This window comes from Melospiza georgiana, chromosome 10, assembly GCF_028018845.1.
Source record: "Melospiza georgiana isolate bMelGeo1 chromosome 10, bMelGeo1.pri, whole genome shotgun sequence".
NCBI lineage: Eukaryota > Metazoa > Chordata > Aves > Passeriformes > Passerellidae > Melospiza > Melospiza georgiana.
This window is the reverse complement of record NC_080439.1, coordinates 21,772,379-21,794,939: the sequence shown is the minus strand read 5'-3', so window position 1 is coordinate 21,794,939 and position 22,561 is coordinate 21,772,379. Positions and strand designations below refer to the sequence as shown.

Sequence of the window (22,561 nt, the reverse complement as noted above, 5' to 3'; positions counted from 1 at the left end):
AGGTTCCGCCTTTTGCAATTAAAAAAACTTCCTTTTAGTTCTCTGATAAGTACATGCAAAGAAATCATAAATAGCAATGAGAATTTTAGTAGATAAGTAAATGCAAGGTGGAATCCAGTCTGCATTTCATAAATAATATAACTGTGAGGAAAACCTTGGTCCTTGAATTCAGCTGCATTACTGCTAAGCATTCACTATTTGGAATAAGAAGGTGTTGGAAGTTTTAATGTGGTATATCTTCTCTTTTGACACTTTCTGCCCTTTTTTCTCTGTCATTTCTTCTGAGCTAGCTCTGTGCTTTCTAATTTATTTTTAAGATCACTAGTAACTTTTTAAGTAGAAATAATCACTGCTGTATTGCACTAAAGCATTGTGCTGCATCTAAAGCATTATCACATAGGTGATCTCCATCACAGAGGTGCTTTTAATGATATAAATAGGGGATTAAGTGCATAAAATTGGTGCTAAGTTAAAATATCTGGATGCTGATTAAGCAAAATTAGTGACATTTTAGTAATATTTTTACATACTAAAATAACTTAGTGTTGATAATTAACTATGGTCAGTCTAGATATGACTTAACTGTGTCTTATGATTGAAAATTGTGAAACGTGCATATTTAATTGATTTTTTTGTTGTTGTTGTTCTCACAAAGAGAATGTTAAACAGCTTTTAACATGGTACAGATACTGGTCTCAGCCAGACTTGCTTTGTCCTGATATGTTTTACAGCACAAATAACCTGAGTAGGTATAGGTAGTGAGAAAGCCCAAAAATAACTTAAGGAATTAGAAAAAAGAAAATATGTCTAAAAGGAGAGGTATCTTTACAGTGGTGGTAAACTCTAGCATGATCATACTGAATGATTAAAAAACTGACACCACAGACCTAAACTAGCCAGCATCTTCAGCTCTGTGATTTTTGGTTCTGGTCAAAACATTTCGGCTTTGGGAGTTGTTCAGCCTCAGTGGATTGAAGAATTTAACAATCCCTCTAAATTTAGCATGTGGGTACCTAAAAACTTCACCCTTCATGCCCAGTTCCCAGGTACACTGGAACTCAGCTGCTTTTCTTCTCCTTGCCATAAGCAAGCCCTTGCAGAAGATACTGTCATTGAATTACGACAGGTGTAAAGAATTCACTTTAATGGTAATTACATATGTAGCAACTTTAATTCATTATTCTTGCAGTGCATTTACCATTACCAAGCTGTGCAAACACACAATCAGCATTAAATTTAAATTATTTTGCCAGTTCATTAGGGTTTTGTAGAATTCAAACTGTTCACTGATTGGTATAAGTTTGGTATGAGCATATACAAATTCTAAACTCATTTATGGAAACACTGATTACCTGTTCTGGGTAATCTTGGGGAAAGTAATTTGTTTACCCACACCTGTTTCATTAGTGTTTAGTGATTATTATTGTTTCTTAACCTCCTGATGTCACAGATATAAACTGTCCTGTTACAAGAGGTTTTGTCTGGGAAGAAATTACGATTCTAGAAGTGTAAAAAGAGAAAATTATTCATAAATTTTTAAACAAATATGAATTATGTCCCTTTCTATTGCTCAATTAGTAGAATACTAAGGATCTAGAAGACACTCCCTGCAGGTGGATTAAAACTAGCAGTCTCTGCTGTTGCTCTAGATAACAAATTTAATAAACTAGAAGAGAGCTAGACTGAGCAAACAAAGGCCAGTACAACTTGTGTTTGTGGTACAAAAGTCTGAAAGTAGGGTAGGAGGCATTATTCTTAATGCCAGTGAAGACTGAAAGGAACTTTTCCTTTAATTCTTTATGCACAACCTCCCACATGATGCTAAAAAGCACAAGTTGGCTGTGTGTCTGTAGGGGAAGGGTTTCTATGATATTCATTCTTGGAGTGGAGAGGAGGAAGTGCAGGAGCTCCCAGGACACCTCTTGGGTGAGGACAGTTCACTTAACTTGATAGGGTAAAGAGCAATAAATTACTGAAATAAAATATAAACCTTCCTGCTGAGCTGAGCAGTGGGACCAAAACTGCCCAAGTTGTTTTAGGTGTGGAGTATTCAGTTCCTCAGTGAGGAACAGGGGATTTCTGGGGAGTTGGTAACTGCCATGTTACATTTCAAAAGCCTTTCCTAAAAATGGAACAGAATAATGGCAGAATAATCCAATCTACCTAATAGGCTGCAAGCAAACAGTAAATTCTAATGGAATTGTGTAGAAAACTTAAAATTCCTTTCTGCTAACATTGTTCCCATTATCTTTGACTTGCAGGTCTCTTTTCTGTCCTTTCTTCCTTGCCCTCTTTTTTGGGGGTGGAGAACCTTATGTTGGTTTTTGTAAGACCCAATGCTGTTCAATAGTTTGACATAAACTGTCACTGTGAGGCATCAAATTATTTGATATTCCTATCAAATTAATTTTATCTGTTTTTTTTTTTTTTTTTTTTAAATTGATGGTACAGGCTATGGTTTGGTTCATTTTTGGAGGACTTTTTGCAGATCCCTTGGAAATAATCCTGTACCAAGGCCCTGCTCTCTGAGAGGTGTGATGTTGTTTTGGGGACACAGAGAACAGGAAGGTCAATGTCACTGTGTGGTGACAAAAACGCTGTGATCTAACCAGGCTGGATGGGGGATACACAATTCTGTTTACTCCCCATTTAGAACAGAATTTTTAAAAATATCCAAACAAATCGAATTCTAAATGACCAACAGTATAATTGTAGTTAAATGATGGTTAATTCTTTAAAATATAAAAAGTTATAAGTACCCATTTTCTTTGGAATGTGGATGTTAAAATGTGAAGGTGCTTTAAGACTGGCATCTTAGTATATGTGTCTACATTCACATAATTGCTGAGAAGGATCTAGAAATTTTCCAGTATCATCTTTAAAATTCTCTTTGAATTCATGTGCATTCAGAATTGGGCACATCCCATGGGGAAAGAATATAAAACAGGAAAGTTGAGCTACAGCAATAAACCTGATGTATCTATAACTGCTATACACAGTTGCATTATAAAATATATGGGTATTTTATAGACTATAATATAGAGACAGTGATTCAAACCAGCTTTTTTACATTGTAAGCTATGTTGAGAAAGTCATAAATACAGAAATTAGTGTGAGGAGGGAAAAAATCATGTCCTTATAATATGTGTACTTTTCAGACTTCTGACATACTTTATTTGATCAAATACCATTATATATAATCTTATTATTCACTAGCCAGGATTTCTGTTCAGTGTCTTTTAAAGAACAACACTTCAAAGAAATTGGCTAGAACTAATAATAATCAGTATTCTAATTAGGAAGATTGTGACTAAGGGCACTCAAAGCATTTATTATGCATGTGAAAGGTAATACTGGGGAACTACTTCTGTATCTGAGCTTTTCAAAGGTGCTACATGTGCCTGTCTTTGTTTTTCTGCAAATTTATTAAATGGTTGGGAAAAATTGTAGTAAGTAAAACCAACAAGTGTTTGTATATAGGTTTATGCTCAGACTTTCACTCATGTTTTTAAATTGCTTGAATTTCTCAAAAATGTTTGCCTTCAGTCTTTCATTTTGGTTGGTTTGTGGGATTTCTATGGCCACAACTCCTACAGAATTCACACATTTCAATTCATTTATCCTTAAAGTGTCCCTACAAGACAGGGAGTTGATAATAAGGTCCATGCAAAGGAGAAGGAGTTGTTCAGAGAGGAATTCTCACCCTGCAGCTCAAGCAGAGAGGCAGATGTGTGTGTGTGTGTGTGTGACTGTTGAAATTACTGAGCAAAAGCTGTTGTCAGCAAACAGGGAATGTAAACTGCAGAGATTTGCATGAATTAAGGTTTTCTGAGCTTGGTGTCTGGGGACAAGGGGGTTTTGTACCAAAGAAGAGGCTGATTCCCAACACTAAGAAGTGAAAACAACTGTGAAATAAATCTGTGAGGTGGCTTTTTCTCTGGAATGTTATTTTAAATGTATTTTCTGCATCATGTGTCTCATTACAGATAATAGTGTGCCCATGTCTCAGCAGAAAGAAGGAAAAGCAATATACAACGTCAGTTGCTTCAATTTTAAAAGAAATTAAGAAAGGTCTGATTAGATGATGCTATTCAGTTATTTTGGTTATGTAAATGTTCTGAGTTAGTTCATCCCTTGTGAATAGTTTATTTAAAGCATAATTGTTGTAGGGAAAATTTTATTTTCTCTTGAGAAAGCTTCAATGGATTAGGAAGCTAAAGCTGAGTGTGTGATGGTCCCATTCTGCAGAGCTGGGGCTCAGAGGCTCTGTTGAGGGCAGGATCCATCACTGGTTTGATTACACAGGAGGGTCCCAGCTTTCCCCTCTTCTGCCATAATCCAGAGTGCACTGGTTGAAAGAAAGCTCTCTGCAGGAAATGCCAGTGACCTGTTTAATCATACAAAGATTATAACAACTAGGGTTTTAAATATTGTAAGTGTCTCTGATCCCCATGAAGTATTAATGTGCTGATAGCCAAAAGCCTTTTGATAAGTGCCCAGTGGTTTATCTGCTCTGGTTACAAGTTCTGAGTGTCCTGGGGTCTTCTCCTGCCTCTCAGCTCTGTCAGCCTGTGCTGTGTCACTGCCTCTCCCTCCTGAAGACTTGGAAAGGGTGAGTGCTTCAATTGCTCTGTTTAACATTGCCCATTCTAAGCCTTATCTTTCTCAGGGTACATATTTGTCTTTGGGCTGGCTTAACTCAAGAAGAGCCTAAAGCAGGGCCTTGCTCAGGATGAGCTGTCACCCAGAGATGGCCTTTCAGCATCACTTGTTTTCTGGATGCAATCCTTTCCATCAAGCATAGTTAGCCCTATGTTTTCCTGTGCTTTTCCATTGCTAGCTGTCTTTGTTTCAGGAGCAGCAACACTACCAATGTCACTCCATGCAGGTAGCAGATTTTATGGTTTGCTGGGCTTGGTTTATTTCATATCTGTGATGCATTCTAGTCTGAACACATTTTCATATGATTCAGCCAAGCATTAACTTTAATGGGGTGTTTTTCTATAAGGGTCTTGAATTAAAATCTCCTCTCTTTCCCTGGGGACTGCATGATGACAACTACCTACAGCACATCCTTAGCTGGGAATCTGCCAGCATGGATTCCCCTCCCCTGTGCAGGAGGAGCACTTTCTCCCTTATTCCTGCCTGAATTGTTGCTTCCAAATAAACACTGGGAAGCAAGGTTTGTTCAGCTTCATGTTTTAGTTGAGAGATTTAGTCATAGCAAATGCAGGCAGTGTCTGACACTTCTTTCTGCATTAGAAAAGCCAGAGAGAAAGGAAACACTACATCTAGAGTGCCTCTCTTGGTAGCCCAGACCACAGCACATTGATGGTCTTGGCAACTTGAGGCTCTTGCTCTTCCCTGAAACCCCAAATATTCCAGAGATAATTCTGCCTGCTGTGCCTGGGGAGGAGTTGGGTTCCTTGATCTGTATTGTCAGTCAATTCTTACAGTTGTTCCCATATACCTGCCAAGGCTGGATTCATTTCTCCTTTGGTCAGGAACCTCTTCCCTGTCTGTCCTTTCCTCCAGAGAGGAGGAAAGTTGCACTCATCTGAGTGTACTCTACATGTTATGAGTTTGCTTCTATTTTAAGATGCAAGTGTATTCCATATTCTGATGCCAAAAGATTTTTGCTTTTTATATATTTTTCATATATTCCTAGCTCTGTAGACTTCTATTGAATAGTTACATGGTTTCTCAGCTAGCATTCAGTACTTTTCCAGTACTTGTTAGACAGACACATTCCTGGAATCCCATTCTAAACTCTCTTCAGTGAACCAAGGCCATTCTTCTACTTCCCCATGTGTGTGGACCTGAACAATGTGAGGAGAAAGAGGGGAGGTTTCAGGAGGAGGCTGAACCAAGGGGGGAATTACTTCATTAACTATACTTTTAATTGGGTATTCTTGTCAATTATGCTAATTTGCTAAACTTATAAAAGTGTCATAGCCCTATATCACATGTGCATTTTGCCATAATTGCATCCTTCAATAAACAGTAACCGCCTTTATCCTTTTAATCTTTGCCTTGTGATTTCAGGGCTCAGAAGGGCCTCAATTCCAATTTGATTTTTCTGTGGCCTCAGGAGAACTTCAACTGATGCTTATTTTTAATGTCTTGTCAAAGTGAGATCTGTGTTAAGACAGCTTGTGCTGCTTTAAGTTATGTGTTCCACTGTGTAGCAGAGCAGTCTGTGTGGGAGCTGTCTGACTTGATGGCAATCCTCAGTTTTTCCTGGGTGTGCTCTCATTCTTCCATGCCATTTATCACTTCAGTGCCTTCATGTTCCAGGCAGACCCTCCTTTCTCAAATTGCTTTTTTCTTCAGTTGCTGCATGCTGCCTCATTTTCTGGGATGGACTATTACTGTTGGCCCTGCCTTGAAGTGGGCTGATGTGGAGAGAGATTGGAGAAAGAAATTATTGCTTGTTATTTCATTCTTATAGTTAATCTCAGAAACCTCATTTTGTCATGCAGCAGGAACAGGCTTTTTTTTTTTTTTTTTAATGGATTTTAGCTCATCTGAACAGCACTGATTCTCTCTCAAGTTCAGTCAATTTAAAAGGAAATTATATCACAAGGGTTTTTCTTTGCTAACTCTTAAGCACTGGAAAAACCTGAATCCCTGTAAACTGGTAAGAGATCACATCTCTTCAGGTTTCTTTTCATCATATACTAACTTAGTTTTCAGATCCATTATTTAATTTCTTTGCTTATTTTCTGAAAGGACAGTAAAAGGATAGTACTGATAGGATAGGAATAAATAGGTATTTGCTTTATATTTCTTCAGTTTTTCACTGAAAGAAGTGTCACACAATCATTTTACCTCACCACCTCCATATAAATGCTTCATCAATGCTACATTTAAAATACTGTGAAGTTGTCTAAGGCCAAAGCCTAAAGAAAAGGACCAATTTAAAGAGAAACTTCTTAGAGAATTTTTCCAGTGAGCTTGATTTGAAGGTGTAATCTGAGGAGAAAGTGCTCCCATTAATTAGTGGGAAGGCAAGCTGAATAACTTGGAAGAGATTTTATTTCCTTTATGTTTTGTAACCTGTGCTCTGTGATGTTTTTCATTCAGTTTTAAATTAGTTATAAGGTGAGCACCCTGTAATTTTCCCGTGTCTGTCAAATCTCAGAATGGACAATTTTTATCTTACAGGCCATGGAGCAGATGTGAAATGTGTTGACTGGCATCCAACCAAGGGATTAGTTGTTTCAGGAAGTAAAGATAGCCAACAGCCCATCAAGTTCTGGGATCCAAAGACTGGCCAGAGCCTTGCCACGCTGTAAGTTCTTACCCACAGATTTTATATTTGCTCAAATATAAACTAACTTTATAAAATAATTTTTTCTTAATTCCCTTCTTAGCTCTTTTCCTCACAACTTTTCAGTCATACACAGTTGCTTTACACATGAAGCCAGTGCTTTAGCTTTGCCAGAAAATCCAGAGGTTAGATGAGGACAAGTCCCTACCTGGAAAATTGAGACTTTAACATTTGTTATTTAAATTTGCTTTGTTCTTTTTCACAGTTAATCTAGCCACACAGTTCTCATACAGACTGAGACAGGGAAAAACAAATGAGGTGATGAAAACTTTGTTATGCTGCAGTAGAAACTGGATACTGTCTCAGTGAGTGCTACCAGTTGCTTTGCAGTACAAGAGACCATGATCAGAGCACAGGCCTTTGCACAGGAATCCCCAGTGTTCTGCTTTAGTAGCCTGAACTGCCTTGATTATTGACCTGAATATTTGTGACTGGCAAACAACACATTTATATCTGTGTCTGAGACATCAGCTTCAGGACAAACAATCTGTTTGTTTCTCTCTGCTTGCAGACATGCTCACAAAAACACAGTGATGGAGGTGAAGCTGAATCTCAATGGCAACTGGCTGCTGACAGCTTCTCGTGACCACCTCTGCAAGCTCTTCGACATCCGCAACCTGAAGGAAGAGCTTCAGGTCTTCAGGGGGCATAAGAAGGAGGCCACAGGTCAGAATTCTTTTTATTATGTAGATTGTTATTGTTAAGCTTAGATTTAAAATTAAAATTATTTCCATTTATTTGAAATCCTAGTATTACACCTTGTGATTGTGGCTTGCTGTGTGTTTCAGCTGTGGCCTGGCATCCTGTTCATGAGGGGCTCTTTGCCAGTGGAGGCTCTGATGGGTCCTTGCTCTTCTGGCATGTTGGGTATGTGGCATTTTCATCAGCACACTGGAAAGGTGTTGGTCAGCTGTGCAAGCTGTTAGACAAAACACAAAATACCTCTTTTCCCCTTTAGGTCTATATTTAACCTGCATGTTTGTGGTAATACTTCTTCTCTGTACCTGAGGAATTTGTTAATATGCTTCATTTATGAAGAAGTTTGCCTGTAGAAATGAGTTTTAAAGGATACAATTGCTTGCACAAAACCAGCCATGTGTTTTGTGATGAATGGTTGAAATTCTTAGCTTCTTAAGGCTTGTTCTGAGGTGCTGCAATTATTTTGGTTTTAAATGTACAATTAATAATCCCTACATTACTGAACTGCCTATTAAAACCAATCAGTTCACCCAGTAGAAAAATGACAAAGGCTTAAAATTGACAAAATATGGGCTAGAGGATGAACAACAACTGAATAGCAGAAGTTTTCTGTTGTAGCTGTAAGAGATATTCAGCTGTGTATGATTAATTTTTATTTTTTTTAATGCATCAGGGTTGAGAAGGAGGTTGGTGGAATGGAAATGGCCCATGAAGGAATGATCTGGAGTCTGGCATGGCATCCCCTTGGACACATTCTGTGTTCAGGCTCAAATGATCATACCAGGTAATTTCAAGTATTTAAAGAGAAGGTCTAAGGGAACATATTTACTTTTAGAAACTAGAACAGTGTTTGGCATCAATGAATAAATAGATTGGAATGGTTCTGTTACACAACCAGTGGCCAAAGAGAGACACAACTCAATGTTAATAGGAAGCACTAGGTGACATTTTACATTACAAGGTAGAGTCTGACCTCTTGTAACAAATATTACAAGATTTTGCTTGGTGGGAGCTTTTAAATCCACTGAAAAAAATTTTAAAAAAGTAATTCTTGTCATTTCTTACTGAGGAAATACTTCTATCTCCACAGCAATTTTTCCTGCAAATCATCTGCTGGTCATGTCTTTTCACATTGCAGACATGTTCAGAGGCTGTAGTTTGGGTTTTCAGGTTGGACATGCTATAAACACAGTGCATTTTATAAATGCAGTAAATTTTTGTGGGGGCATGTGCATATTTAGTGTATATGAATAATATACTTGAGCAAGGTGGTTTTGGAATGGACTAGAGATTTTTTTTTCCATCATTGATGTTGATGCCTTGTACTTACACCCATTACACTTTGAAGTATCTTCTAGGTTATAATGTTGGGTTTTTTATTTTTGGTTTGAAGCTCATAGCCTGTGTTCAGATCTAGAGCCAAACGTGATTTTGTAAGAGTTGAATCCTTACATAATCAAGATACTACACTAAAAATCAAAGAACTAATTAGATTAAAAGCTGTTCATGCTCTTGACCCTTTAATGAGATCATGTAACTTCCTTTTGACAGCAAGTTTTGGACTAGAAATCGGCCTGGAGATAAAATGCGAGATCGTTACAACTTGAACCTGCTGCCTGGGATGTCAGAGGATGGGGTGGAATATGGTGAGGCATTTTTCCTCAATAGGGAAGGAGGAGGATTGGGGTCAGGAACAGGCCTAGGTCATTAGGAAACACTTCTGGATAAGATGAGGAAGCATAATTATAGCATTGGGGACCACTTGGGCAAAAATACCTTTTTGTAAGGATGATTTTACTGCCTGTGTTATCAGTGATCATCATTCCAACAATGGGTTTTCTTCTGTTTCCACAGCTCCAGGAGGTAAGAGCTGCTCTGTCAGTCACAGGAAGGAGGTTTGGCTCTCCCTCTGGCAATATCTCCAGTTTCCTTTTCTTTCTGAAAACTTCATCTGTTTTCAAGGCTTCCCATAGTCCTGAACTGCAACAGGAAAAGCAATAAGAGTTCTACTAAAACCTTTAAACTTTACTCTTAAGGATTTATCCCAATAATTTTAGGCTGCTCAGCATTGCCCAGCTCAATGGTGTGCCTCAGCCACCTGTAGTTGCATCTGTTTCTTCAGATTTTTTTATTATTTGTGGGGGGTTTTTTCTTTTTGGAGGAGGGGGTATTAAAGTGCAGCACTTTAATACAAGTTAAGTTTTAAAATATATAGATTTATTATAACAAAAATGGGACTGGTTATGAGTTACTACTTCTTTTTCTCAGTTTCTACCCTAAATAGAAGCTTCTACCCTAAATAACTTCTCTTACTGAGCTTCTACCCTAAATAATCTTCCTGAAAGGACATAGTTTTTGACCTTTTAGGGTGTATTTATAAATCTGAACTTGCAGTTCTTTGAATATCCTGTAATTCATACATGAAACTAAATTGTGACCTACCAGTTGTAAAATATCTATTTACTACTGGAATGTGATACTAATGGTAAAACCATGTGAGAAATCTAAAGGGATAAAGTAGTGATGTAAAGAAATATTTTCCAAGTATAAATATTTATTATTTTTTTCTCTAGATGATCTGGAGCCCAACAGCCTGGCAGTCATTCCTGGGATGGGAATACCTGAACAGCTGAAAATAGCTATGGAGCAGGAGCAGATGGGTAAGTAAGAGCTATGGAGAAGTATTCTCCTGAGCAATCCAGATACTGTGGCACTTCTTTTTCATTCTTTTCATATTCTTTGGCAACTCTTTTCTAAAGTTCTGTGTTGTGCATATTTGCCATGTAAAGAAGGATGAGCTGAAAACCTCTGTGAAAAAAATAAAGGATCTTTGTGTAAGTCTGCATTGCTCTGACTGTTTCTTTCCCTGGTGCCAAAGGGAAAGATGAGTCCAATGACATTGAGATGACAATCCCAGGACTGGATTGGGGAATGGAGGAAGTAATGCAAAAGGACCAAAAGAAAGTGCCACAGAAAAAAGTTCCCTATGCAAAACCAATACCAGCACAGTTTCAGCAGGTAAGTACCTGATACAGAGTGAACAGAACAACCTGTTCTTTTCCCAGCTTCAAAAAGTGTGTGTCTTTTGAAATGTTTTGGGTTTTACAGCTCTCCTGTATCAATACCCCATGCAATGTACCACAGTAACTAGTTTAATTACTATTTAAACATAAAATATTGGATTAAATAAGATGAGGAAGTTTTATTCAGCATTGTTTTTACTTTCAAGTATCCATACTACAGAATATTTCAGCATATCCTTTATCCTTTTTCATTGCAGCAATGTGTTGCACACATGTTGTTTTACAGAATTAATCTTGTGTTTCCTGATCTTTGTAGGCATGGATGCAAAATAAAGTTCCTTTGCCTCCCCCACCTGAGCCATTGAATGATAGAAAGGAGGATATTAAGCTGGAGGAGAAGAAGAAATCACAGGCAGAGATTGAGCAGGAAATGGCAGCACTTCAGTACACAAACCCACAACTCTTGGAGGTATGTATGTGTGGAAACACAGGGATTAATAAGTTTGCTTCAGTCCTTTCTGTGACAGATTTGGACTTCAGCACTAAAGTGAGCAGCTTCCTGCAGCAATTTCACCTGTTTGGCTGTTTTCACTTTTTACAAAAAGGCATCTAATTGTACAGGATATTGCAGTTAATGTGTGATGATGTGAAACCCTCAGTGAGGCCCCCACATCTCACTTTACCAGTGGTTCTCTTCAGTTGGTGATTTCTGTTAGTTACAAGGAAAGCATTCTTAAATTCCTGTGAAATTGGATGACTTTTTCTGATTTTTAGTTATAACACACATCTGTGCTTAGTTGATTTTCTGTCACTTGTTTTTGGACAGCAACTGAAGATTGAGAGACTTGCACAAAAGCAAGCTGAGCAAGTGCAGCCACCACCCCCAGGAGGATCTCTCCATGGACCTCAGCCTTTCCCAGGGCAAGGCCCAATGTCACAGATGCCTCAAGGCTTTCAGCAGCCCCTTCCACCTCAGCAGATGCCAATGAATATGCCTCAGATGGGACCTCCTGGCCCACAAGGACAGTTCAGACCTCCGGGACCCCAAGGACAAATGGGACCTCAAGGTCCATTACACCAAGGAGCTGGAGGTCCACAAGGGTTCATGGGACCACAGGGACCTCCAGGCCCCCAGGGGCCTCCACAAGGAATGCCAAGGCCTCAGGATTTACACGGACATCAAGGAATGCAGAGACACCCGGGCCCTCATGGGCCCATGGGGCCCCCAGGCCCACAGGGCAGTGCTGGCCCTCAGGGACACTTGGGACCGCAGGGCCTGCCCGGATCCCAGACTCATTTAGGACCACAGGGCCCACCTGGCCCACAAGGTCACCTGGGTCCTCAGGGTCCCCCTGGAGGTCAAGGAATGCAGGGCCCACCTGGCCCACGAGGAATGCAAGGACCTCTTCCTCACGGCATGCAAGGAGCTCCGGGATCCCAGGGCATGCAGGGCCCTATATCTCAAGGGCCTTTGATGGGACTTAATCCAAGAGGGATGCAGGGTCCACCAGGACCCAGAGATAACCAGGGACCTAATCCACAAGGGATGATGATGGGTCATCCACAAGAAATGAGAGGTCCTCATATGCAAAGTGGTTTACTAGGACATGGTCCCCAGGAGATGCGGGGCCTTCAGGGACCCCCGCCTCAAGGTTCGATGCTGGGACCGCCACAAGAAATGCGTGGGCCACCAGGTCCCCAGGGCCAGCAGGGACCTCCACAGGGCTCCATGGTGGGGCCTCAAGGAAACATGCAAGGACCTCAGGGACAGCCAAACCCTTCGAGGGGGCCGCACCCTTCCCAGGGCCCTCTGCCCTTCCAGCAGCAGAAAACGCCTCTGTTGGGGGATGGGCCTCGCCCCCCCTTCAATCAGGTACGTGGGGAGTTCTCAGAAGGTGGGAGTGATAACTGGGTGTGCAGGAGAAATGCACAGCAGGAGCTGAGAGAATGGAGGCTGGGTGTTCCCAGCAGGACTGAGGTCGCAGGGAAATTGAGGTGATGATAAAAAGGGCAGAATTGGAAATAGGTGATCTTTAAGGTCACTTCCAACCCAAAGTATTCATGATTCTATGACATAACTGTGGTAAGGGATTATTTGGAATAGTAGTTCAGAAACCAGTCTGCTGTGAAAATATGTAACCTTAAGAGAAACCCCCTTTTTTTTTTAAATTTAAAGACACTGAACTGTCTTAAGTGGGGTATGTAATTGGGAGCAGACAAGCACTAATAAAAGCCAAATTTCAAGAAACTCAACATAAGAAAAGTATTAAACATAATACTGAGGTCTCAGGGAAATTGAGGTGATGATAAAAAGGGTTCTATAGCTTGGAAACAGCAGAATTGGAAATAGGTGATCTTTAAGGTCACTTCCAACCCAAAGTATTCATGATTCTATGACAGGTAATTGTGGAAAAGGATTATTGGAAATAGTAGTACAGAAATCAGTCTGCTATGAAAATATGTAACCTTAAGAGAAACTCCTTTTTTTTTTTTCTTTTTTTTTTTAATTTCAAGACTGAACTGAACTGTCTTAAGTGGGGTATTTAATTGGGAGCAGACAAGCACTAATAAGAGCCAAATTTCAAGAAACTGAACATAAGAAAAGTCATATGTATTAATTAAAGCAAGGTATTTCAACTCTCAGTTGTCCAGAGTAGTTAATCCAAACTATGGGGTGCATTTGCCATTGATGCTGACACACCTGGAACCAGCTTAGCTCTGGTTGCACTTAACAGTTGGCTCTAAGTGCAGAGGGATACAGAGGGACACAGCATTTCCATTTTCTGTTCTACTGCACATCACACAGAGCTCTCAGTGGTTATTGCCTCCCATAAGTTCCTGGCTGGACAGCACCAGTTCTTACTTTGTCTCAAGTGTCTTCAGTTCTGGGTGAATTTTGAAAGGGAAGTTTGGGGAAAAAAACCCCATACTTAATTGAAAAAAGAAAATGTGTGGTGTTTTTTAATCAGAATTGTCTGTTTTAGACCTGCACTCAATAGTTTCAGTCAAGGCTTTAGACATGCAGAGTACTGGGTGTGTAGTCCAGTACCAACCACAATGAGGAGCTGAATATTCAAATGAGCTTTAGCTCAGGGATTCCTTTTCAGATTGAAGCAGAGTAGCCCACAAGTTGTGGCTTTATTTGAATATTTTTTCCTTACAAATCAATAATTCCCTCCAGGAGGCTGTTAATGTGCCACTGCTGCTGAGATTTCAAAAGTACCCAAGTTACATAAAGGGGGTGTCTGTTCCCCAACTATATAACTTAAACCAGCAGAGTTGTTTCTCATTGCTGTCCCAGGGAAACTAATTTTTCTTTGAGAATAATTGTCCTGCCCTTGCCACTGACACTTTGGAATTCATTAGAGTGCTTTTGATGGGTGGCTGGTTATTTTCTTTGAATAGCAAGCCTATCTTAAAGGTTTTTACAGATAGTAAAAAAATGACACAGTGAGGTATTGTAACCCATTCTTCCTTCCTTGTGCACCTTTAGTATGGCAATGGCTTTTAAAAATTAACATATTTTAAAATTCATAATGTCAGCTTTTGCTCCATTTTGCTTCTTTGTGACATGAATACAGCATGTTTAAAATGGCCCCAATATGTGATTTTTTTAAAGCAATAGACTTGAATTTGTTTTGTTTTCTGGATTTGGATTTTTTCTTCTGTAAACCTGTACAAATCTTGTCTTCCTTTTCAGTAGCAGAAGTGTGTGAATATTTGCTTTGTCAAGGGCTTGTGACATTAACACAGAACAATTACAGATAATTGCAAGGTTTAATCTCCATATAAAACATCACTGTTACCTGCCCTGGCTGTACACTGGATTTGCTGGGATGCACAAGGCCATTTCCAGCTTTTAGTAAAGTGCCTCTTTTTAAACTCTGCATATTTCCCAGCTCAAGCCCAGTTTGAGGCCTGGAATGAATTTTGAAACAGAAATCCCTTGAAAAGGCAGAGTTAGGGCTCTGTGTTCCCATCTTGGCAGAGCATGGCTTGTTTGTAATCAAGGTTTCTGCTAAGGACAGTTATTTACTGAGTGCTAAAAACTGCTGCTTTGCTTAAACACTTCCATACAGGGAAGAAGTTCCACAAAATTTATTTTAAGTAAGCATCTGCTAAATATATGGGAAATGCTGAAACTCCAGGAAGGTTTTGCTCAGGAACAGCAGAGTCACTGTGATAGCTGGCTCTTACCTAGTCAGGATGGATTTGTTCTGGACTCCACTCAACATTCCATCACTAGGAAAGTATTTTGGGGGATTTTAGGGTTTTTTTTTAATGGGCATTAAGCAAAATCTTTTATTTTCTTTATTTTTCCAACATTCTTACAAAATTACTCAAAGCAAATAAGAAGTTTGTAGTACATATTTGTGTGTTTTCGTGTGTTTATCACCTACACTGCAGCTGAATATAAAATTTTAATTAAAAACAATATTTCAAGATAAGATGGAGTAAATGCACAAATAAACTTTCTGCTTCCTTGCAACCAGAAACAAAAAGGTAGTGTTTCTCAAAAATAAATTTAGAGCATTAAAATTATTTAACTTTGATTCAAGAAGAAGTTAAGCAGTGTAATTATGACCCAGTGGTGTGCTGGAGTACAGGTCTTTCAGTATTTCCAGACTGCAGTTTGAAAGGGTTTTAACAAGTCAGTGTGAAGGCCAAGCCTAAAGATGTCTAGGAGAAAAATGACATTTTTAGGTGTTTCTGGTAAGGGTTTGGGGGAGATTGGCTTTTTGGTCATGTCAGCATAGGAAGGTTTTCTATTGCAGTCCTGCAGGATTCAGCTTTGTCTGGTTCATATTTTTATTTGTATGGATTCTTTATCTGTGGTGTAAATTCTGTACATGTCCTATTCAGTTCCAGTCAAGCACAAACCCCAAGTGATGACTTTTTGTCAGCCTTGTGCTGTTGAAAGGCAGAACCACAACATCATCCAGACACAGTTTTCCTACCAATGTCACCACAGCGGATCCTGTCAAAATCATTCATGACTCAGTGACAGCAGCTGAATTTAAACACCATAATTTTATCCTTTAAAATTCACCAAAAAATGAGAAAAATATACCAAAACCCACTTACATACTTTATTTTTTTCTTTGGGATCACATAAAGCTCACAAAACTCTGCCCACTCTACTGCCTCTGCTTTTTTTTTTTATCCTAAAATGAACTTTGCCATCATGTTAAAAATTAAACTCATGTATTTCCATGTTAAAAACTTACAGATGTTTAGAGAAGAGGTTCCCTTTTGGCTCTGTTGTTGTCCCCTCATTCCAACATTTTTGATGCCTATTTTTGTATATGTAGTTTCTCTTTTTTGTTCATTTCCAGATGAAGTCTTTGGTCTGTGAAGCTCTTTACCAGCCTATAAATCAGTACCTGATATTTTTCAAACAAATTTACATATTTTTCTCAGGAAAATTCCTCTGTTCCTCCAGAGGAACAGAATATTTGTATCAAATACTCTATAAATTTAATATTCTTATAGAATATTCATACTCAGGAAAAAGATGAGATTTATCATCTTTGGGCGTGACAGATAAAATGTGAATAGCTGCAAAGCTGTTTCCTATGAAATGCTGCGTTTCTCAGTGACTGAAGCATTACTGATGTGAATGTCTGCAAACTGAGGCTGAAGCCATTGGAACATGAGCTGCTTCTGTGTACAGCCTGTGTAGATGCAGACCTTATGGAAAGAAAATTGTTTTGCATTTTGCGCTCCTACAGAAATTTTTAATTACTTATACATGGAATTCATGTGCCTTTTGTTCTTCCATGCTCACAGGATGGACAGAACCCAGGTCCTCCTCCACTGATACCAGGCCTGGGCCAGCAAGGAGGACAAGGTCGTCTGGGCCCTCACAACCAAGGACCTGGTCTTAATAAAGGTAATTTAACATCTTGTCTGTTCTGCTGGGAGTCAGTCTCCTCAAAGAGGGGCTGTCCCAGAGCAGTGCACCCAGGGAGAAATGGCTGCAGCACAGACCAGGGCCTTGGCTGAGGGAAAAGCTTCCATAGATGTGGGCTGGGCTATACAAGAAAAATTTTCCCAGAAATATTGTTTCATGTGAAAGGTATCCCATATGCTTTCTAGAACTGTATGAACTGGATTGAGTTAGAAATGGTTACAGAAAGCTGCTGTGATTTTTCTCGTCCCTCAAGGCGACGCCCGCGGGCCACCCAACCATCACCTGGGCCCGCTGTCGGAGCGGCGGCACGAACAGAACAGCGGCGGCCCCGAGCACGGCCCCGAGAGGGGCCTGTTCCGAGGGGGGCAGGACTGGGGCGATGGCAGGGACACCAGGGGCATGCCCGACAGACGGGGACCTCACCCCGACTTCCACGACGACTTCGAGCGGCCCGACGACTTCCGCGACGATTTCCACCCCGACAAGAGATTCGGCCATCGGCTACGAGAGTTCGAGGGGAGGGGAGGCCCGCCCTTGCAGGATGAGAAATGGAGACGAGGCGGGCCTGGGCCTCCCTTCCCTCCTGATCACAGGGAGTTTGAAGGAGGTGGTTCCAACCGGGGCCCTCCTGGTGCTTGGGAAGGAAGGAGACCTTCAGATGACAGATACCCGCGGGATCCTGAGGACGCGCGCTTCCGAGGAAGGCGAGACGAGAGGTAAGAGTAAATCCATTTCTCTTCCTTGGGTTAAAGGGTAAATGGAGGGAACTCTTTTATTCCTGGTTTCCTTTTCATTAAGGAGTCTATCTGTTTCAGATTTATAAACTGGAAACCAATAAGGAAATGAAAACTCTAATATACCTGAGTGTAGAGTCCATAAAAATCATTCAGTAATAGAAGAAAACTTGAAAAATGGTCATTGTACACAGCAGCTTCCGTGTCTTTAAACAGTAAGTAAAGAGAAGGGGGAAAGTTTGTAGAGAAGATCCAGTGACACAGGATGAAGACCTGAGACCGTTTTGATGAAAATTGAGAGGAGACTTAAAGGTTAAAATGACACTTTTGAACGCTAGAAGTGGATTTTGAGATTCTGTCTCCAGTCACAAACTACAGCATGACTGTAGAGACTGTAGGATGAGATGCAATGCCCTTGTAAGGAGCAGGAGCAGTGATGTGACTGCCACATAGAAGGGCCAGACTTACAGCATCTGTTGGACTGTTGAGACTATTTTTTCATGCATTTGCTTGTAGAAATTTTATTTCTTTCTGACTTATTTCTTAATGCCAAGCGAAGAACTCAAAAATAATCTGATTTACAGCAATGTCCTTGCCATTGCTCACAATCTCTGAATAAATCACAAAGGGATAAATTTGCTTTTAGTTACCAATGTAAATATGGAGGAATTAATGCTGTCACTGAAACTAATTATCAGCATAATTGCTCCAGATTTATGTTAGTTTAATTAAATGAAATTTGGCCTCCAAGGTCTAAGCCTCTCACTGACCACCAACTCTCTATGTATAAGAACATGTGCTTGTTACAAATATGCTGTGGTCTCCACATAATGTGAATTTTGTGTGTTTTAGTTGCCTTTTTAATCATTTTCTTACATTCCTTTTACTTTGCATCTATACAGCTCTTCTTTTAGCTATTTTCTACCTAGCTCTGTAAGATGTAACTTCCTTTTGTGTGAAGAGTATGAAAAGAAATGAACAGTAACTTAAAGAAGGTAACAATTAAAGCCATTTTTAAAAAGTAAAGCCAGAGAAAATCCAGTTGGATGGTCCAGTGGTCCAATGGTCTGCATCACAGAACTCTAAAAGACACAGCAGACAAGACTTTTAGAAGCTCAGTAGAGATTTTTCAGATCCTATATTGAAAATGCTTAGGGACTGGCAAATATTTTATTATGATCCTGATTTTTAAAAAGTTTAAGGAAGGGAAACAAGAACCTTGTTACCTGCAAATCTGACTTTTGAAGTAAGAGTATTCTATTTATCAGAGTACAAGTGTTTGCCCAGAAAGTTTGAAGTGAAATGGCACAGGGCTCTAAGAGGCTCACTGTGCTTGTAAATTTGATGATTTTCTTGGAATGAAGGTGAACTAGGTGCCATTTACTGCAGATGCTGTGGTGGACTTAATCCCAACCACTCGTTTAGCTGACTTGGTTTGAAATTGAGATTGTAACTGGTTTGATCAAGCATGAGAGGCAAATGTGTGTATGTGTGTTTCTCTCTAATTTCCCATCCTTTTCATCCCTGTCCTGTTCTTACTCTTTATCAACATGATGCTTCTACTGCAGAGACCTGCCTCTTCCTGCCTGCTAATCTGCACAGTGTGTAGTTGTGTACAGTAAGGTCCTAGGCCTCGGGGAAGAAGATGTGAGAGCAGTCAAACAGGAACTGCACCCGATGCAAGGCAGGGCTTTATGTGTGACTGATATGGAAAGGCAAATAAGGATATCCATAACAATATTAGGAGCTGTGGCTTGTCAGGCATAGGTTTTGTAGATTTCAAAACTCAACTGTGTCCATAAGTTGCCTGAAATAGGAAAGGCCCTGTTTCTGCAGCCCTGGGGCCTCGTGTTGAAAATCTTGGTAATTTCCAAGCTAAGTTGAATCACACCATATCAGTATTAAATTAGCAGGAGGCCCTCTAAGAAACCTCTAGAGGACTGTGCTCTTTCAAGGCTAAACAATATTGCTCTGTGATTATTTGAACCATTTGTACCTGAAACTGTTGAGTTTGTTTTCCCAAACCATCCAGGTTAATGTAAATGGTTCATGGTCCATACAAAGCACTCCTCCATCCACTGTTGTACCTGTACAGGCACAGCAGCCTCCTCTCTGTATTGTGTTTGTTTTCTGGGAGGTGGAGACAGACCTATTGTTTTTTATTAAAAACAATGTAAAAGTTGAAGAATATTGTATTGTGTTATGACTACTGTTAAAATATTTAAATTTGTAATTAAAAGGTTAATGTTGTTAAAATTCTAAATAAAAGTATCTAAAGTTTTGCTTGTAATAGGATGCACTGTGTCGTTAATGAGCTGGGGAAGGGGACACTGCACACAGCCAACACCATGGGAATGCTGTGTGCTTCCAGTTCAGCCAGTGTGGAACTGGGAGCACTGGGGAGGTGGGAGGCACCTGTCACTGGGCAAGGAGAGCCCCACACTGTGTGCTGGCACTGAGGGGGGGCAGAGTAGCGTGGGGTGGCACGGTGGGGACACCAGTGTGCCTGCACCACCGAACACCTCAGCCAGGCTGGGACAGACAGGGCTGTGACACCCTCACAGGGCAGGGCTGAGCTGTGCAAACCCTCCAGGAGTTTGAACTGCTTGTGTCAGGAACAGAAGTGCCAGTTACTCACACAGCCAGCTGCAGGCTTACCTGGCATGGCACTGACAGCTCAGCAAGAGCCATTCTCCTCTCTGAAGAGCTGTCCCAGGCCCCAGTGCAGTGCTGGAGGAGCTGTACTCAGCTAAGGTGCTGTGCAGAACCCAATCAAATTCCTGAAAGATGCCCTTGGTACTTACTAGACAGCAGTTATCAATTTCAGGCCCATAATTACATTTTGCAACACAAAATTCATTACTGCAGTTAAATAAACTGCTCTTCAGGTTGCAGAATGCCACTGTGCACTGTTCAGCCATCACTGTGCCTGCAGATCCAAGGGCAGTCTAGATGCATTTGCTAGAATTGTAAACTCGGAAGAATGGAATGAAAAGCAGAATTGTCTGGCAAAAGAATCATAGAACTAATAGGAATGAGATCCTGTAATGTTTTGTTATAGCCATGATTCTCATTGCTTCTGTGTTTTCAGTTTATGATGGAAATGGAAAGGAAAAAAGGGAAGGGGAATGTAAGAGCATCAGAGTTAAGGGGAACTCACACTCTGCCTTGCCTTACCTCACCTTGTATCTATCATCACTCATTGTTTTTCCCACCTTTTCATTAAATGAATGCACTGTGTTTAATAATATTTTTCTTGTATGAAAAACCAACATAATCAGTGGAACGAAATATGAGAGGAAGATTACAAAGCTTACTATCAAAGTGCTCAAAGGCAGAAATGAGCACTTTCACCTACAAATCCTGTTCTAGTATGTGCTGTAGGATTAAGTGAAACAGTTTAGAAATGAGTTGATAATGAAACTGCCTCAATTATGCCTAAAAGCCACATTTGTATCCTGTTCTTTGTTGTAGCTTCCGAAGAGGAGGACCCTCGAGGCACGAGGGCCGGGGACCCAGGGGCAGAGATGGCTTCCCTGGCCCTGAAGATTTTGGGCCAGATGATGCTTTTGACTCTCCAGATGAAAACTCCAGAGGAAGGGACCATGGTGCTCGGGGGCGAGGGCGAGGTGCTCCGAGAGGTAAGGGCAATGTTCTTCCACACAGAAACACAAGGATGAGGAAGGAAAGGCACTTCTTGGGCAGGTGACATTATTTTCATGAATACAATGTCTCTTCTCACTCCTGTCCCCTGCTTCTCTTACTGCTCAGGAGCTCGGAAGGGTTTGCTTCCTACTCCAGATGAATTCCCACGCTTCGAAGGAGGGAGGAAACCAGACTCCTGGGATGGAAACAGAGAACCAGGTAAAAAATTTGGTGAGGTTTGTACAGACTTCTACAATATAATAACTTAAAAAAATATATTTTAAAAATCATGTATTTTTCCTGTACCTCACATTTGTTACCAGTAATTTACCATGAGAAAAACTAAATGCAGTTGTTTGGTCTTTAAATTTAGGAAAAAAGAACTATACAGAATTTAACTGTCTCTAAATACAGCTTATTGGATAAAAGTGATTGTGGTCTCAAAGCCTTGATTTTCAGTTGTGTTCTTGTACAGTCCAGAACTGCCCAGGCAACTGTCACCTCTGGATGACTGAATCACATGTCATGGGGTTTTTTAGAATATCTTTATTAATGCCAACAGTAATCTTTCCCTGTGTTGGTATCTTTTCAGCTGCAATGTCTGACAGCTTGTATTTGCAGTTGTGTTACTAAAGGCAGCCCCATATGGGGCAAGACAGAGCTGTAGAATACCATAGAAAGCAAAGCATAAGTGACACATGAATAAATAAAGGTGTGATTGTCTCTAAAATACATGCAAGTATCTTATACTGGAAAGAACACTTTTTATATGCCACATTTTTCTTTCTCATCATCTTTAAAAGCTGGTTTACCTTTATTTTTTTATGTTTTAGCTTATGTTTTACCTTTAGCCTTTTTTACTAAAAATGGGACAGAGGAGAAGCTTTACATAATTTTAACTTCAAACTGTGTGCCAAACAGTGTGGGCAGTTTGTAAATTTATGTGGCTGCCTTCAAAAATAAAGAATAATGATGCAATAAACATTACTTATCTTGTGTTTTCATGCACAGGTCCTCGTCCAGATCACCCTCCTCATGATGGGCACTCTCCAGCCAACAGAGAACGTTCCTCCTCACTCCAGGGCATGGACATGGCCTCACTGCCACCACGGAAACGTCCCTGGCACGATGGACCAGGAACCTCTGACCACAGGGACATGGATGCTCCAGGTGGCCCTCCAGAGGAGAGGGGCAAAGGTAAAAAGCCCCTTTG

The 22,561-nt window shown here is 40.3% G+C and overlaps 1 protein-coding gene across 2 annotated transcripts in view; it reads left to right on the top strand.

Moving 5' to 3' along the window:
* WDR33 (WD repeat domain 33) overlaps positions 1-22,561 on the top strand; it is a 68,756-nt gene that overhangs the window by 43,115 nt on the left and 3,080 nt on the right. Inside the window, exons 8-22 of one of the 2 annotated variants that reach the window (XM_058031233.1) lie at positions 7,168-7,294; positions 7,845-7,999; positions 8,122-8,200; positions 8,706-8,816; positions 9,584-9,678; positions 9,887-9,895; positions 10,606-10,692; positions 10,911-11,050; positions 11,372-11,524; positions 11,882-12,928; positions 16,846-16,948; positions 17,223-17,685; positions 21,178-21,344; positions 21,475-21,567; positions 22,360-22,545. In XM_058031233.1, coding sequence (XP_057887216.1) covers positions 7,168-7,294; positions 7,845-7,999; positions 8,122-8,200; positions 8,706-8,816; positions 9,584-9,678; positions 9,887-9,895; positions 10,606-10,692; positions 10,911-11,050; positions 11,372-11,524; positions 11,882-12,928; positions 16,846-16,948; positions 17,223-17,685; positions 21,178-21,344; positions 21,475-21,567; positions 22,360-22,545 — 3,015 coding nt within the window. Of the gene's footprint in view, positions 1-7,167; positions 7,295-7,844; positions 8,000-8,121; positions 8,201-8,705; positions 8,817-9,583; positions 9,679-9,886; positions 9,896-10,605; positions 10,693-10,910; positions 11,051-11,371; positions 11,525-11,881; positions 12,929-16,845; positions 16,949-17,222; positions 17,686-21,177; positions 21,345-21,474; positions 21,568-22,359; positions 22,546-22,561 lie in introns of those variants that run through there. The other variant, XM_058031232.1, reaches the window with a different exon arrangement.